Here is an 18,403-nt window from a genome sequence, read left to right on the forward strand (position 1 = left end):
CGTTAAATCCCTTTTGTAGCATGCCGAGTTCTTGATAGGAGGACGAATTTGATAGGAGTGAGGTTAAGGGGGATGAGTTTGATGGAGCCTATCTAGTAGGAACTATGTGATTAAACCTCACTTATTGGCCTTAAGAGCCACATAACAACTGATTTTAGAGGCTGTGGTATTTAGGGTCCTTGTCAGTGGGCCCATCTCCAATAGTGAAAACATTTGGTTGAATAAAGCTTGTAGCACAGCAGGTAGATCCAGAATAGTTACATTGGTACCATGACAAGGATATGGTTAAAATGGGTCAGTGTAATCTAGCGACTGACACTGGATGTGGTCTGTAGGGTCTTTGTTAGTGTGCCTGCATCCCATCTTGGAAACTTAGGGACAGCAGGGTGAGTAAAACCATTCCATACATGAGATGAGTGAAGGGGTCTGAGTGGAGGTAGTAAACTTTACTCCCTAGAACCTAAATGGTACACATTAGTGGCTGATGCTAGGTGCTGCAGTATTTAGTATATAGTTATATAGTTTGGATCAATTTATAGCAATATTCATAGCAAGCCAATTGTAACTATTGTTCACGTTGTTGCCGTAACCGAGAAGTGAGATGAATAAAGATGAGTATTATGGAAGCCAGCAAGTAGGAGCGGTGTAAGTACTCTTTACTTAGTGTCCGTTATAGGCTGCAGTTATTAGTGAGGTTAAAGGGGGCTCAGTGAAATTGATGCTAAGGCTAGTGGGAGCTGGTAGAAGTTATATGAACAATTGTCCCTTACATGGTCATAGGAGGAACACTAGTAACTAAGGCTGAGGGGAAAAAAAGCTTTTTAGGCACTGTTATTTATTCCCCTTTCCATCCTGAAAATGCCAGACCTTACCTTATCAGTGAAAGCTAAATAGAACCACCCTGTTTCCATTGGTGCCGTGACCCGGATAGGAGTGTGGTTTAGATGTGTTATTTTTAATGGAAGCCAGTTATTAGGAACTGTTAATGTAAACCTCACTCTCCTTTCACTATCTAAATTAAGGTTTTGTTAGTGTCTACGTATTAAGATGGAAATGCTGTTTTGAATGCAGCTAGGAGCAGGACAAACAGAACCAGAAGGGTTATAGTAACATAACATGTTTCAAGTGTTTTTGAATTCAGAATCTTTAAAGAAACACTGCACTTTTTTGGAAATAGGCTAATTTTACAACTCCCCTACAGTTAAACTATTGAGTTTTAACAATTTTGAATCCATTCAGCCAATCTTTGGATGTCACGGAAGCACTTTTAGCTTAGCTTGGAATTAAATCATTGAATCATTAGCATCTTGCGCAAAATAATAAAAAAGAGCTAGTTTTGTAAATTGTATTACACAGTGGTGTTACATAGTTACCTAGCTGGGGACTTTTTCAGGCACTATGTGATATTATTGCACCTGCGGTACGGCAGTTTCATGAATGTTATGACACAATAAGTGTATAATTAAAAAAATTGTATTAAGCAAGAAAATAGCAACTTTCATTTTCTGTCTTTCAGCCTAAGTACAGCATATAATTTAAATACAGTGGATTCAAGCTTTAAATAGGAAAATAATCAAATTTTAGGATTTTTTAAGAGAGATGCTAATGGTTTTAATCGAATTCAATTTATTATGCTAAGCTAAGTTAAAAGTGCTTTCGCCAGACCCAAAGATTGGCTAATAGATTCAAAAATGGTAAGACTCCATTTTTTAACTCTTGGGGAGTTGTAAAATTTGCCTATTTTCAAAAAAAGTGGAGTGTTTCTTTAAAGCATATTGCTCAAATCATACTAACACAGGCTCATTGTAAAAACGTACACCCGTATACATTTCCGAGAGCACAAATTATGTAGCCAGAGCTACGTATTGCTGCATTTCATCCTTAAAAAGAACATTACGGGGTGGTTTGACACTGCAGACTGCTTTTTGTTTCTTTTTGCGATGCCAGCTGACCGCTTACCTCCGTGTAAAAAACTTTTCTACTGTTACCAGTTTGCCCAGTAGCTCACCATGTAAGCCGGCAGACTTGAGATGCAAATAGGAGTTGACTGCAATGACGGGGTTTGAGTCTGGTCAAGAATGGTTCCAGAAAGCAGGTTAAATAAAAACAAAAGGCAAAATATAAACAAGTAAACAATAGGATGAGTAATTGGTAAGATCTGAAAACGTGGTAAAAAATGTTTGAGATTGTTTTTGAAAACACTATCGGTTGGGTTTAGGGAAGGGGGTGGACGTGGAAATTGGTCAGTCAGTCAGCCAGTAGTGGCCTTTGTTGGATTTACGCGAGAACAACAGGCCCAAATGGCACTCTCGCAAGAACTTTGAGATCTGAAAAAGCATACACAGAGGCCTCTGGTAAATTCGCAAAAACAGCAACTGCAAAAGCACATACCTCCTGGGATGTACTTCACAGAATCTCCAGAAATGTATACAGGGGTTCGTATCAATAATAAGCCTGGGTTGAAAAATACCCTAAGCTTGTTCAGTTCTCTTCTGAGTCTTCAATTTAGTGATGCAATGCTCTGTAGACTGGGTTTGTAGACCATTATTTGGGGGCTTTTTCTTTCAGCAAATATTGATAAATGTTATTTCAAATAAAAGTTTTAATTCACATCTCTACTTTAAACTATCATTCTCTTGCAGGGTGAAGAGAGTTTGTACTGTGCAGACTCTCCAGAGAATGCAGCGAAAGCAATCAAATGTCTCTTTGCTCTCCTCAACAGGTGTCCATGAACTGTGACTATGTGTTTGTGAATGGAAAAGAGACGCGTGGCTCCATGAACGCTCGGGTGATTTTCAGCTATGAGCACCTGAGTGCCCCTCTTGAGCTCACTGTCTGGGTGCCCAAACTGCCCCTTAAAGTGGAGCTCTCAGACAACAGACTGAGCTTCATCAAGGGCTGGAGGGTGCCAATTTTACCCGACCGCAGGTAAGACACACTGCTAATCTGAGCCTATGATTGTACTCGGGTTGTTGATGTTGAATTTTCACTCTCACACATGACAAAAATCAATACAATTAGTATTAGGGCTGCACAATATATAATTTCAGCAATGTGCACATGTGCAATAGTCACATCTCATGAAGTGCAATGTTGAGTTGATATATTTTGGGTTATAGTTTACTAGGAGTCACAATTTTAATGCAGTTTTTTGGTGTTTAAAGTTTACCATTTACATGTGTACTGTGTAATGCTGTGTTGACACCAGATGCAGCATGCATAAATAAGTTTGTGAGAATTGAGTTCTCTCGCTACATTCGTCAAATTCACTTAACAATAGATGCGGTTTCACGTCATGGCCGGAGCTTCTGTCTGCCTGGTGACTTCGATGCCTTAATGGCTAACATGGATTTTATTGAGAGAGTAGCTGTGATTTATGTGCTTTAGGAAGGCTGAAACAGCGTAAATTCCTTTGGCGCCATGTCCACTAGATCCTTTCTGAGGTGCACCCAGCTCTGTGAGTTCTTAAACTCCTCTAGAAACTGTACCTGGATAATGGGAGCTTTTAGCGGTGCTTCAGAATTTTCCCTCAGGACACCAACAACAGGCGCTACGTCACAATCACGCCCCTGCAAGAGCAAGCTCCTGATTGGTAAACGCGCCTTGAATGTCCACTTAAGTTTAGATTTTCCAATTCGAGCGAATCGCACACTTCAGGCGTTAAACAGCAAACACGCAAAATGCTCAATTCGCGGTGCTTCATTCACACAAATCGCGTCATTCGCACAAAATGTGCCGCAAGATGTTTATTTGCATCTTTACATTGACTTAACATGTGAATCATTCGCGCTTGATGCTTCATGCACGTCCGTTGTGAACCCAGTATAAGAATTCATGAGAGTTAAAAGTATTCAGGCACATGAAATTTTACTGTTGTAACTCAAATAAAGATGCATTTACAAGAATATGCGATGTTATTTTACATTCGTTTATTTAATTTTTGTACCTGAATACTGTAATGTAAAATCTTCCCAATAATAATCCAGAATAACAGCCATGGTCTTTCAGAGTAATAAGTCTAAATGAAGGAATTTATTCCGAATTCCGAGCTATTTAAGCTATCTGGTAAAATTGTATACTGTAGATATCGCAATATGCATCAAATATTTCCAATATCGCGCAGCCCTAATTAGTATCATCATCATTTATAATCCAGTAAACAATAGACATTTCCTTAAATTCCTGTTTGAATGGACTTTCTGTTAAAAAAAAACTTGTGTTATTACATGTTTTAGATTTTTGCTTGACTATTTTAGTGAATTTTTTTCATGCATATATTTCTAAAAACATAGAAACATAATACTTTTTGTCACTGAAAACCATGTTATCTGGTGTGACACTATACGTTAATATTAAAGTTATAAACAGATTATTAACTTATTAACATAAATATTGAATCAATTAAAGGACCATATGCAAGATTATGTGTATATCATCATATACAGTAGACCAGGGGTCACCAATCTCGGTCCAGGAGGGCCAGTGTCCCTGCAGGGTTTAGCTCCAACTTGCCTCAACACACCTGCCAGGATGTTTTAAGTATACCTAGTTGGACCTTGATTAGCTTGTTCAGGTGTGTTTGATTAGGGTTGGAGCTAAAATCTGCAGGACACCGGCCCTCCAGGAACAAGTTTGGTGACCACTGCAGTAGACACTACAAATCTTACCTATTCCTAACAAGGAAAACAACCAACAATCAATAATGCATGATTATATAGTGTCATGGTCACTCAAATGTCATTATAATGAAAGTTAATCGGGCAAAAAGAGCCTCTAACATAATAAAATGGTTGTACGTTTGAACAATACACAAGGGTTAAGTGTTGTATTACTTACTTTTTTTCTGTTACATCAAAGGACATATTTGCAGTTCAGTATTATTTTTAACTGTTAAAGAATTGATAAAGTTAGTGGCTCCTTATATTTTCTCAAACAACAGACTTCAAACTACATAAATACACTCGCCGGTCATTTTGTCACTTTATTAAGTACACCTTACTAGTAAGGTGGACCCCATTTGCCTTCAGAACTGCCTTAAACCTTCGTGGCATAGATTCACCAAGGTACTGGAACTATTCCTCAGAGATTTTGGTCCATGTTAACATGAGGGCATCATGCAGTTGCTGCAGATTAGGTGAGTGCACATCCATGATGCGAATCTCTTGTTACACCACATCCCAAAGGTGTTCTATTGGATTGAGAGCTGGTGACTATGGAGGCCATTTAAGTACAGTGAACTCACTGTCATGTTCATGAAACCAGTCTGAGATGATTTGTGCTTTATGACATACCGCAATATCCTGCTGAAACTGTACAGATGGTTGTGCGTGAAAATCCCAGTAGATCAGCAATTTCTGAAATACTCAGACCAACCGTTTGGCACCAACAACCATGCCATGCTCAAAGTCACTTAAATCACCTTTCTTCCCCATTCTGATGTTCAGTTTGAACTGAAGCAGATCATCTTGAACATGTCTACATGCCTAAATGCATTGAGTTGCTGCCATGGGATTGGCTGATTAGAAATTTGTGTTAACAAGCAGTTGGAAAGGTGTATCTAATAAAGTGGCCGGTTAGTGTATATCTATATATATTTTTTCAAAATTGCTGGTTTACACAAAAATACTTTATTTACAGCCTATTTGTCACCACATGCACTCTGACTGCTTTTTATGCGTAATGATTCCCACTTATAGTCCATGTTTGCTTTTATATTGTCGCATGTTTGTTTTGATCTTCGTAATACTTGCGAGGGCGATAAAACAGTGCTATAGTTTAATTAATGGAGTTGTTAAAAGCTTTAAAGCTGGGCCAACGAGGGCTGTGTAAGATACAAAGCGGCTACAGAGCTCGAGAGACTCGAATGTCATTCTTCATACAGCCCATTTACTGTGATTATGACAAATTGAAGCGAGGGTGTTGTCACGCCGGGCACGGCAGAATATCAGCACGCGCATTTTTCATGAGGAACCTCTCCAGAATTAATCACGATGGAAAATATTCTGGGAACTCACTAGTATGGTTATTGCTCACTTACAGAGGTCTTTCTTTTTTGATGTAAATCTCTAATTAAATTCATTCAAATGGGCCATTAAAATGGAAATATGATCTGATTCGGTTATGCTAATCCAATTTGGGAGCAAATCGTCAATCTGCATCTTGCCTTGGCGTAGGCCTGGCGGTGTGACGCATGTACCATACAACAGTAGAAAGATGTCAACCGTTTGAAATCCAGCTGTAGAGAGCTTTGACATTTAACATCGGATCACTTAAAATATTTGAACAAATTTAAAAAAGTAGCAAAAAAGTTTTAATTTTTGTATGACCAAGACCATACAACAGTAAAAACACATTTATTTGATGTTAATTGTGTGTGTTGATACTAACATATACTGTAGCTCCTAGCATGCATTTAGCTTGGTAAATTAAATCTGTTGTAAACAAAGTCTCTTTGTGCCATGTTTTTTTTTTCTGTTTTGTACAGAAATGCACACACAATACTATTGTGTCATTGCATTTGCATTTGACCTCAATTTGAGTGCCTTTGATTTTGTTTCCTCCCAGGACCCAAGATCTCTTAGGCTTTGTTCACACATGCAATCTCTGTGTGATCAGCTCAAAATCTGATTTGTTTTTCACATCCAGTCTTTATCCCAGTGTCAGCACTGTCATTTTGTTTAAGAAGCTAAGAAATCAGATCTGGGAAATGTTATCGGGTTGCCACAAGTCAAAAGACACAAATCGTCAGGCAAGGAAAGAAAAAATGTCTCTGCTCGGATCCACACTCAAAAAATGACTTTTGCTGGTTAAAATAAGTTCATGACAGGGCAGCACGGTGGTGCAGTGGGTAGTGCTCTCTCCTCACATCAAGAAGGTCGCTGGTTTGAGCCTCGGCTGGGTCAGTTGGCATTTCTGTGTGGAGTTTGCATGTTCTCCCCATGTTCGCGTGGGTTTCCTCCATATGCTTTGGATTCCCCCTCAAGTCCAAAGATAAGTGGTACAGGTGAATTGGGTAGGCTAAATTGTCCATAGTGATTGTGTGTGAATGGTTGTGTCTGGATGTTCCCAGTGATGGGTTGCAGCTGGAAGGGCATCCGCTGCGTAAATCATATGCTGGATTAGTTGACGGTTCATTCCGCTGTGGGACCCCAGATGAATTAAGTAACTAAGCCAAAAAAATGAATGAATGAATGAATGAATGAAACTCATTTAATATTAATTTGTCCTATTAGACTTTGTATGTTCTCAACTAGCACTTTCAAAAAAAAAAGCAACCCAATTTTAACAATTTCCAATTTGTAGTTTTAAGTTTGTAGTTTTAATTAACCTGCTGTTATAAGTAAAATTGACTTAATTCATTCATTTTCTTTTCGGCTTAGTTCCTTTAATCATCCAGGGTCGCCACAGTGGAATGAACCACCAACTTATCCAGTACGTTTTTACGCAGCGGATGCCCTTCCAGCGCAACCCATCACTGGGAAAGTAAAATGTACTTATTTATCCAAATAATCCACACATTATCTTCATCTACTATTATTCAGTGAGAGTGACGTGGTGGCGCAGTGGGTAGCACGTTCGCCTCACAGTAAGAAGGTCGCTGGTTCGAGCCTCGGCTGGGTCAGTTGGCGTTTCTGTGTGGAGTTTTCATGTTATTCCCGCGTTCGAGTGGGTTTCCTCCGGGTGCTCCGGTTTCCCCCACAGTCCAAAGACATGTGGTACAGGTGAATTGGGTAGGCTAAATTGTCCGTAGTGTATGAGTGCTAATAAGTGTGTATGGATGTTTCCCAGAGATGGCTGGGAAAGGTGGAAAAAAAGCTGGAAGGGTATCAGCTGCGTAAAACATATGCTGGATAAGTAGGCGATTCATTTAACTGTGGCGACCCCAGATTAATAAAGGAAGGAACTAAGCTGAAAAGAAAATGAATTAATGAATATTAATTCCAGTATTTTTACCATAAACCGATATATCAACCATTTGGTAGAGGCTAATATTTTAGAAATTATGTGATGTGTTGAAAAAAATGCATTGAGTGTGTTAACTAGCGGCATTAGGAGGTAAGAAATGCAATCCATTTTTTTTCTTGGTGGGCAGTTAAAGGGTTAATTCCTTCATGTTGCCACAACACAAATTAATTGTGTGGAACCCAGCATTGTTTACAGTGTAGTTGCATCCTGTTTTTTCCCCTCACATTGTTTTGTCCCAATTTGATCTTCTAAAAAAATGAAGATTATTTCTCTCATGTCAGTTTACGTCTGTTAACAATCATTTAATAACGTTGTAGGTGATTTTTTTTTTCACTCAATGGGAGGAAGGCTCAGGATGTTTGAGGCTACAGATGTTGCATTATTGCACCATTGATTATTAGCTATGAACAGTCTGTGACTGACAATAAGTAACTATAAGCTGCTTGTCATATTTACCCAAAAACAAATCAAAATATTTATATTTTACCTTATGTGGCATGGTGGCTCAGTGGTTAGCACTGTCACCTCACAGCAAGAAAGTCACTGGTTCGAGTCCTGGCTGGGCCTGTTGACATTTCTGTGTGGAGTTTGCATGTTCTCCCCGTATTGCCGTGGGTTTCCTCTAGGTATTTCGGTTTCCCACACAGTCCAAAGACATGCGGTACAGGTGATTTGAATTAACAAAATTGTACGTAGTGTATGTGTGTGAATGTGAGTGTGTATGGGTGTTTGCCTGTACTGGGTTGCAGCTGGAAGGGCATCGCTGTGTAAAACATATGCTGGATAATTTGGCGGTTCATTCCACTGTGGCGACCCCTGATGAATAAAGGGACTAAGCCAAAAAAGAAAATGAATGAATGAATGAATTTTATAAAACTTAAACTACAAAAATATCCATTTGTTATTAGCAAACTTTTCACTTTTGGGCAAATGCTAATTACATTTTGTTAAAAGCATGTTACATTTAAACAGCCTACTATAATTGATTCAGTTATACCAAAGAATCCTGTCAGAATAATTTCTTATTCTCATCTGTTTTTCCCTTTCTCTTTCCTTTCTACTGCCCTGTCCATTTCATTCCACTACATTGCTCGATGTAAATACGTGTCAGTGGACAGGTTTCTCACATTGGCCTTCCACACCAATTGATTGATGTGGCTCACTAAACTGCTGAAACAATGATGTGTCTGCAAAAACTGGACACCGATTTTTATTGGATGAGCAGGTTCCTGGTGCATGAAATCTCCAGTTTTCTTGACACCCTAATGAGTTCAAGCAAAGCTCCATTCTTGAGGTGTGTTCTTCAGCTCCGAGACTCATATTAACCTGCATGAGGAGACAAGAAAACACAACAGTCCTCAAGAACACACAGCGTTTCAGTCTGGCAGGTACACCTGATGCCTTTTGAGCCTTTTGATTTTTACCTCCATGGAAACAGGCGGTGGTGTAAAACTCAGACCAAATCTGCTGATCAACAATTACATTTGTAACACTAACCCTAACTGCTGCCATTTCTAGTGAAAATATAATGAAATATGCAAACAAGTCCAATATCTGTCAGTTATTTCCACATTATTTATTTTTTGTGATATCAATCAATTTATTCAAACTGAAAATAACATCTGTTGAAGTGTGCACTTATATGACATCTAGGTGTGTTGTGTATGTGCTAATATTGAGTTAATTAGTTATAAAGACTCTAGATGTTGTAATTAATTTACTTTTCAGCTTAAAAACTAAAGTACGAGTTTACTTTTTATTTTTAGGTAAATTTATTATGTCTGGGTAAATCAATATATATATGAGCAATATCACACGAGTAGCAGTGCAATATGGCTGTATATCAGCACTGGTGGGAGCCTTAGCGCCCCACCAGTGCTGATATATAGCCATATCACACTGCTACTCGTGTGATATTGCGTTTCTACAACAGTTCAACGGCACAATCTTGTATATAAAAAAGAAAATCAAACACAGAGAGTCTAAAACCCTTTTGTATGAGAAACTACTTTCTTCCGCCATTCATTCACATCTGCAGCTGACGTCAGAACAGCAGAAGCCGTTACTAATTTACCAACGTCACTTAAGAGCTAGTGTTTGAATGATTCTCTATAGCGTAATGTGAAGCGGCGCTTTTGGTGTGTGACCCCATTAAGGTGATGACAAAACAGCTGAGTTTTGCTCACATTTTAAGATTCTAAGGCTGAACGTGACATGAAATGCCCTCCATCTACAGAGATTTCTCCCTATACAGTCTATTACAGTCTACAGTATTTCTCTGTTGCCGTTGGTATTGTGATGGGTGCCAGGTATCCCAGTGTTTACCCGGAGACTTTATGGAATAAAAAAAAGGAAACGGAAACTATTTCACTCTTCATATTGGCCTTGTCATATGCGCTTCTCCAAAGTGCTTTCAACTACATACATGCCAGTCAACACCAAGTAGGCAAAAGGAAAAAAAAAACACACTCAAACATCCGTTGCAAATATATATATATATATATATATATATATATATATATATATATATATATATATATATATAAAAGTAATATTACACTATATTACAATGTTCATTTTCACTGCTTGAAGGTGTGCGTTGGCTCAAAGCCGCAGACCAAGTGTCTTAGTGCCCCAGCAGTGATGATATAAAGCCATATCGCACTGCTACGAGTGTGAAATTGTGTTTATACAACAGTTTGACTGCATAATCGTGTATATGAAAAGAAAGTCAATCACGAAGAGTCTCAAAAACCCTTTTGTATAAGGAACTACTTTATTCCGCTATTCATTCACACCTGCAGCTGACGTCAGAACAGCAGAAACCATTGCTAATTCACAAACGTCACTTTAGAACTAGTAATTTGAATGATTCTCTAGCACAAACTTTTCAGCCTGTGACCACTAAAATAACAAGGCCAGTAACTCGTGATCCCCAAATTCCTTGGAGGTGGTTATACACATACAAACATTGCTCACACAATATAGGGCCTATAAACACGGGCAAATTGACAGCACTAAAAAAAGTGCATCAATCTAACAACCATTTATTGTCATTTATTATTTTGTTTAATTTAATTTTAACCTCAGTTAAAAAGACTGGTGGATACAATGTTTTCAGCATTCTATTGTTGGTTTAATTTTGGAGACCGCCAATCAGAGATCATTCTCAATGTTTAGTTGTGATCTGTATTTATTTTTAAATTTTTTTATTTGATTGCCATGATGCTGTCAGAAAGTTTAACATGGTGCTATTCACCTTATTCTCTGCCGATGAGCGGGCACAGCCATTTGAATCTTTTTGTCTCGCGACTTCCGGTCACATTCACTTCGGTTCATTTTTTGACGTTAAAAACTGCTCGTTACGCTGCTTGATGTTGCAATTTAATATTTTCTTATTATATTATTCTACTTGGTCTGTGTAGTCATGCAAACATTTGTTTGTAGAGCAAGTAGTTTGACCATTTTCTGCCGTTTATTATTCCTAGTCTTTACTCCCACTGGCGACTAAATCAGAAGTTCTAAGACAATCGCAAAAACAGGCGCACTTCCGCATTTTAGAATAAGGTCAATAAAATCAATCTGCTGCAGCTGACGCTATTGCTTTGTTGTTATTCTAACATAAACACACCAATTCTAAAAACAAAAATATTTAAAGACTGATGGTTTTCATTTGCATGTTGTTGTTTTTATTTTTAAAAACTACTATTTTATCTTCGGTGGATTATGGTCAAAATATGGTAATTCAAATGGTTTAATCAAAATTATTTGACTTTTAGAAATCACCAAGTGACACCAATGTGGAGTACATTGTATCATAACACTCTTGGGGGTCTCAACCCCCACTTTGGGAACCACAGCTCTAGCATAATATCTGAAGGGATAACAAAAAAAGTTATTTTTTTAAAGAAATTCCATCAGTCTACAGAGATTTCCCAGTATTTCTCTGTTGCAATCAGGATAATACAATAACTAACGCAGCCCAAACCCCAAACAAACGCAGCCCAAACAAATGCTACCAGATAGTATAAATACAGCACTACAACATACAAAAGAGAGAGATCGACTTAGAATATCACTTACCTCTTTTATGATTTCATCAGCTGTAATTTGAAATTTATGTTGAGCTTTTCTCTCCTAAGGACTTATTATGTGATCTCTGTCACCATCTTGTGGTGGAACTGTAACCATATTTGCTCTGTTCAATATGACAGGCTAATGGCCGCCAATCCGCTGAATCTCTGAAATTATAAATATTTAAAATAGGCACTCTCCTTATAAATAAACTGCATAGTTGCAATCTAAACATCTACATTCTCGCCTAAAAAAAGCCTCAAGTACATTATGTTGTCCAACAGCTGCAATATTTGTCAATCTGTAGTGAGTTTATTGATCTGCTGTCACTATGTTGGCGAAGTAATGCCTCATTCCCAGCAGTGACTTTTCGAGCTGGCTGTCACTCTGGGTGGCCACCTGCTTCAAATGCAGGTCTGTGTAGGTATATACAGCGCAAATACAACCAGCCTCTGAGCGAGCTGAGAGAGGATCATGTAAGCTCTACTGGTGCTCAAGAAAGTTGCTCTTCATTTGCATAAAGTTGAAGGGTTCTCAAGTTTGTCGCAACGCTCGACACGGCCATGCAATTGCCAACAGTCGCTGTCACTGTCGCTCATGTAGACATTGGTTGCTGGAAGTCGCTCGCTTTTTGTTGAAATGAACGGTCGCTTGTCGCTTTGCTGCTGCGAGTCGCTCATAGTGTGAATGAGGAGTAATGAGGGGTGAGGAGGCTGTACCAGTGCTGTTATTGCAGAATATTAGGATAATTTTATTTAAGGGAAAAATTGAGAAATGAGTTGGACAATATAAGGTACAAGTTCACACTCACATTTTTACCTCAAAACAGGCGCCGGTGTAAAACTCAGAAGAGATCTGATGAGTGTTCTACTGATGCGTTTGTGTGCCTGTCAGTCATTCTTTGTTGCTGTGTAGTACCAGTGTGTCTCCTTACATGCTAACACGGTGCTTTACATTCAGCTCAATTTAAGCTAATCGATAAGTAGGCCATGCTTTGTCAGTCGCAGGCAGACAGCTGTCTCTGCATCTCAAGTTGTCTGATTAATTAGTTATGTGAGTAGAATGGATGAAGTTGCGTTCGGCTTTTAAGATCCAGCCACGCATTACTCTTCTAACTCTCACTTACTTTACATGGAGACACAGATTAGATACACTGCAGAAAAAAACGCTCTTCTAACCTAACTTTTTTGTTCTAATATCTAAACATTTTTTCTAGACAAGCACAAAATATAACTTTTTTTCATAAGTAATATGTCAAAATTAAGTGAGTTTTTCTTTAAAACAAGCTGAATAATCTGACAATGGGGTAAGCAAAATAATTTTACATCAAAACGAATTGCAACAACAATTAAAACAGTACAATTACAATTTGCAGTACAAATAAATCAGAATAAAGTCTATAATTCAACCAACTATAGTACAAACTATAGTTAATTTTTTAAAAGGGAATTATGAATTAAGTTTAAGTAGCCTACAAACGCATAAGAAATAAGGGAAAAATGTGAGGGCATAAAAAAGGAAATACATAATCATGAATAGGCCTATTAAACAAAACATTCATTCATTCATTCTTTCATTTTCTTGTCGGCTTAGTCCCTTTATTAATCCAGGGTCGCCACAGCTGAATGAACCGCCAACTTATCCTGCAAGTTTTTATGCAGCAGATACCCTTTCAGACGCAACCCATCTCTGGCAAACATCCACACACACATTCACACACACACTCATACACTACCCTAGTAGCAAAGAATTCTGGCCCCGATTTGGCATTAAGCTGGGACAGCAGGCATTCATCCGGCACTGGCATACAGCATGTGGGCCAACCATGGCCTGGGTTTGGCAGAGGTGGCACTGTCTATAATGCGGCACACAAGATTTGGGCCAGATGTAAAATGTAGTATTTGGCCCAGATTTAAAAAATTGATTGTGGGCCACGTGAGTTTGGCCAGTCTTGACCATCATTTAAAATACATTTAAATAATTTTTGATTAAATAAATCAATTCTACCAATCAGGTCACTGAGAAAAAACAAGGCCCATAGTGTGCCTAAAGCGCAACGCTTCATGGGTTTATCAATTTCATTGCAATCGTGACACACCAACCTTACTGGCCCAGTTCAGGCCCAGTTATGAGTTATTAGCTTGGCTGAGACTTGGCCCAGATATGGTCTGTGTTTGACCCTTGTCTAGAAGCCAGATTTGGTCCAGTCATGTACCGTAATTCACTGCGGCATGTGGGCCAAGCAAAACCTGATTGTGTGGGCCAGAGCAATTTTGCTATGTGGGTGCAGACAATTTAGCCTACCCAATTCCCCTGTACCGCATGTCTTTGTACCGTGGGGGAAACCGGAGCACCCGGAGGAAACCCACGCGAAGGCAGGGAGAGCATGCAAACTCCACACAGAAACGCCAACTGAGCCGAGGTTCGAACCAGCAACCCAGCAACCTTCTTGCTGTGAGGCGACAGCACTACCTACTGCGCCACTGCCTCGCCTTAAACAAAACAATAAGATCAAATTCTAAAAGTTTTAACATCAGTCTTTAGGCTACTAGATGTAGAATGATAAGTTAGTACTGTTCCAGTGCTTGTTTGAATATGCTAAAAAAGGGTTTACATTTATTTACATTTATGGATATAAAGCTTTCCAATGTAGTGCAAAACCCCAAAACAAGGTGTTTTAATTAAGTCTTAAACAATGGATTGTTTTGGATAATGAAAGCATTTTTAAAAAGACACTTTAATCCAAAAAGATTGAACAAAAGGACCAAAATAAATGAGCTACACTTAATTTCCCATACGATTAATAAATACACAATATGTACTGTAAATGTACTTGCTTATCATCTTGTAAATTATGTTAATGGTGTGAAATGATTGTTTGTTTTTTCTAAAATATAATTCAGATCTTTTAGTCTAACATTTGGCTATAACTCGAAACATAATAAATATCAGCACACCAATAACAAAAGCAACCTTGTAACTATTTTAATCCCAGTTTTGAAACAAAATAATCGATCTACAGGTGTGAAAGCACCCTAAAACAAGCAAAAATAATATGCTAGTTGGGTAAGCAAAATAATCTTACGTCAAAATTGTTTTGCTCTGTCTAACATCCAAAAGAGTCCAGGACAACAATTCTGAGTGAGTGCAAATTTGAGAATGCCTAACCCACTATGACCTATCAATTGTTTTCTCAGAACGGCCAGAGACAGTGATGACGACGATGACGATGACCGCAAAGTGAGCCGGGGATGTACACTCCAGTACCAGAGGGCCCAGATTAAGGTTTTGACCCAGTTCCACACAACTTCATCTGAAGGCACAAATCAGATGATAACCATGCTGGGTCCAGACTGGCAAGTGGACGTGACGGAGCTGGTGCAAGACTCCCTGAAAGTGGTAGATGGACGGGTGGCCGAGCTGGCGGACAGGACAGTGCTAGTGGCCAACGAGCTTGGATCGTCCACTCTGAAGGTAAAATACAAGTAAAATTCTAAATGATGGATTTATGAGGGGATAAAAATGTGTTTTAGTAAGCTCTCAGTAGCGTATAATACCATGCAATATTTATTCAATTTCATTTGCTATATTACATTCTCTTCATCCAAAATTATTGGACACCCGGTCCTTACTCAGGGATTTTATACCTGTCGAGACATAATGCAAAGTGCCTGAGGGACAATTATTCAAGCCTTTTTACTGTCTCGTATATATTCAAGTACAAGCTTTATATTCTTCCCTGGTGTTACATTTTTAAGCTCTAACACTGTTAGTGGCCTGTTTTATTTTACATTTGGCATTTTTATTTAGTTTTCTCTGTTGTTTACTGTTTATTTTATTTATTTTTATTTTATAGTTTTGTATTATGTTCTGTTTTGTCTCGCATTGTTTTATTATTAATTTTTTATTTTTAATTTTAACATTTTTTATATTGTGTTTCTGGAACATAAGTTCAAATATTCCCAGTAGTGTGTTGCGGCTGGACATATAGGCAAATATTCCCAGTAGTGTGTTGCGGCTGGACATATAGGCAAATATTCCCAGTAGTGGGTTGCAGCTGGAAGGGCATCCACTGCTTAAAACATATGACAGAATAGTTGGTGGTTAATTGCGCTGTGGCAACCCCTGATAGATAAAGGACTAAGCCGAAGAATTATGAATGAATGAATGAATGAATGAATGAATGAATGAATGAATGAATGAATGAATGAATGAATGAATGGAACAGCAAATGGGATTATAGATCAGTTCTATTTAAATTCAAAACAGTTTTTTTCTCTTGTTTTTTTTTTCTTTTTTACAAATATTTTTTTCTTGTTTATATATGTTATTTTTTATTACTATTGTTTAATAGTAATAATAATAATTAATATAATTATTGTTTATTAAAATATTGTTTATTAAATATTGTTTATTAAATATTATTTATTATTGTTGATTACTATTACTTTTCTTATTTTGTGTTACTGGAACAGCAAATGAGATTGAGGATCGATACTATTTTCTTATCTTTCTGTTTTGTTTTTATCCAATTATTTTAGTCTTGTTTATTTATTTTAATTTATGGTTTTTATTTTTTGTTCTGTTTTTGTTTCACTTTGTTTTATTAATTTATTTTGTTTCATTTTATTTTGTGTTTCTGGAACAGCAAATATGATTGAAGATTTATAATCTTTTCTTATTGTCTTTTTTCTCAATTACTTTTGTCTTCCTTATTATTTTGTTTTGTTATTTTTTAATTTTATTTTTATTATTATTTGAAGGTTTTATTTTTTGTTTTGTTTCACATTGTTTATTTTTCTGTTTCATTTTCTTTTGTGTTTCTGGAACAATTATTTTAGTCTTGTTCACTAATTTATTTTATGATATTTTCATTTTTTATTGATAGTTTTGTTTTTTATTCTGTTTTGTTTCACATGATTTTATTGGTTTGTTTTTTACATTTTCATTTTGTTTAATCCCAAATGGGATTAAAAATTAATACTGTTTTTTACTGTTTTTCTTATATGTATTCTTATATATAGTTTTGTTTTTTGTTCTGTTTTGTGTCACATTGTTTTTGTTTGTTTTTTATTGATTCTGAAACGAAACAGCAAATGGTATTTAAGATCAATACTGCTTTCTAATCTTTTTTTTCTCATAATTATTTTAGTCTTGTTTATTTATTTTATTTTTATTATTATTATTATTATTATTATTTTACTTTATTTGATAGTTTTGTTTTTGTTCTATTTTCTTTCACTTTTTTGGTTTTGTTTCAGTTTTATTTGTGTTTCTGGAAAAGCAAAGAGGATTCAAGGTTACTGTTTTCTCATATTTGTTTTTTTTTCTCACAATTGTTTAATTTTGTTTATTTTATTATTTTTTGTATTATTGTTGTTTTTGCTTTTGTTTCACTTTGTTTTATTTTATATTGTGGTTCTGGAACAACAAATGGGATTGAAGATCAATACTATTTATTCATTGTTGTCTTAATTTATTTTTAAAAGAGTCCAGAATTATTCATGTATCAAATTATTCATTCATTTTCTTTTCAGCTTAGTCCGTTTATTAATCTGGGGTTGCCACAGCAAAATGATCCGCCAACTTATCCAGCATATGTTTTACACAGAGAATGCCCTTCCAACTGCAACCCATCACTAGGAAACAGAGTCAATCTTTTTGGTTAATAATTTTTTAAACAGACCTATCAGATCGCTAATAATATACGTTTGTTTTATATATAAAATTAACAAGGGTGTGTTTATTGTAAATTCTGAAAACTGCCTTTTTTAAATAATGCTTTAAAAAATAATGAATACGAGGTTGCTCCCCTGCTGTCTTTATCTTTTAATGCCGCTTTAGAAAGCTATTCATATGCATATTACGTCCCAGTAGGCTATTCAGAAACTGGGATGTTTGGGAAGAGAATTATCTCTGTCTTCCGAAACTTCAGTAGTGTTAAATTGAGGGAATCATTCTTGAAAGTGAAGTTTTCTCTCTCCATTGAATCAGCACACAATCAATTCATTGTGCTCAAGCGCAGAGAGTTTTGATCACTCGTGACAGTTTGATCACACCTCTCTCGCAGTTGTTGACTGTTGTTTAGATTTGCAAAGTATCTGTTTTCCCCCATAAACAAATTTGAGCATAAAAGGGAAAAGTTTGCTAATTAAACTAGGGAAAACTGCAAAGGTCATTAATAATTAATGGCCAATGCAGATTTCAAATGTTTTTTTTTTTTTGTTTTTTTTTTTTTTGCTGAATGTGAGCTGAAAATAAACGAGGCTGAGAACAGAGCAGAATTTCACCCACAAAAAAAGAAAGAAAAAAAAGGTATGAATAATGATGTTTATAAGTGAGACACACCAGGGCTTTTTTAGCT

The 18,403-nt window shown here is 36.9% G+C and overlaps 1 protein-coding gene across 9 annotated transcripts in view; it reads left to right on the forward strand.

Moving 5' to 3' along the window:
- Positions 1-18,403, forward strand: part of tmem132e (transmembrane protein 132E) — a 1,112,950-nt gene that overhangs the window by 1,075,170 nt on the left and 19,377 nt on the right. For all 9 annotated transcript variants that reach the window (XM_073950677.1, XM_073950678.1, XM_073950680.1 and 6 more), the window contains 2 exons: positions 2,723-2,928; positions 15,237-15,513. In XM_073950677.1, the coding sequence (XP_073806778.1) occupies positions 2,723-2,928; positions 15,237-15,513 (483 nt within the window). The remainder of the gene's footprint in view (positions 1-2,722; positions 2,929-15,236; positions 15,514-18,403) is intronic.

The sequence above is a fragment of the Danio rerio genome, chromosome 5 (assembly GCF_049306965.1).
Source record: "Danio rerio strain Tuebingen ecotype United States chromosome 5, GRCz12tu, whole genome shotgun sequence".
Taxonomy (NCBI): domain Eukaryota; kingdom Metazoa; phylum Chordata; class Actinopteri; order Cypriniformes; family Danionidae; genus Danio; species Danio rerio.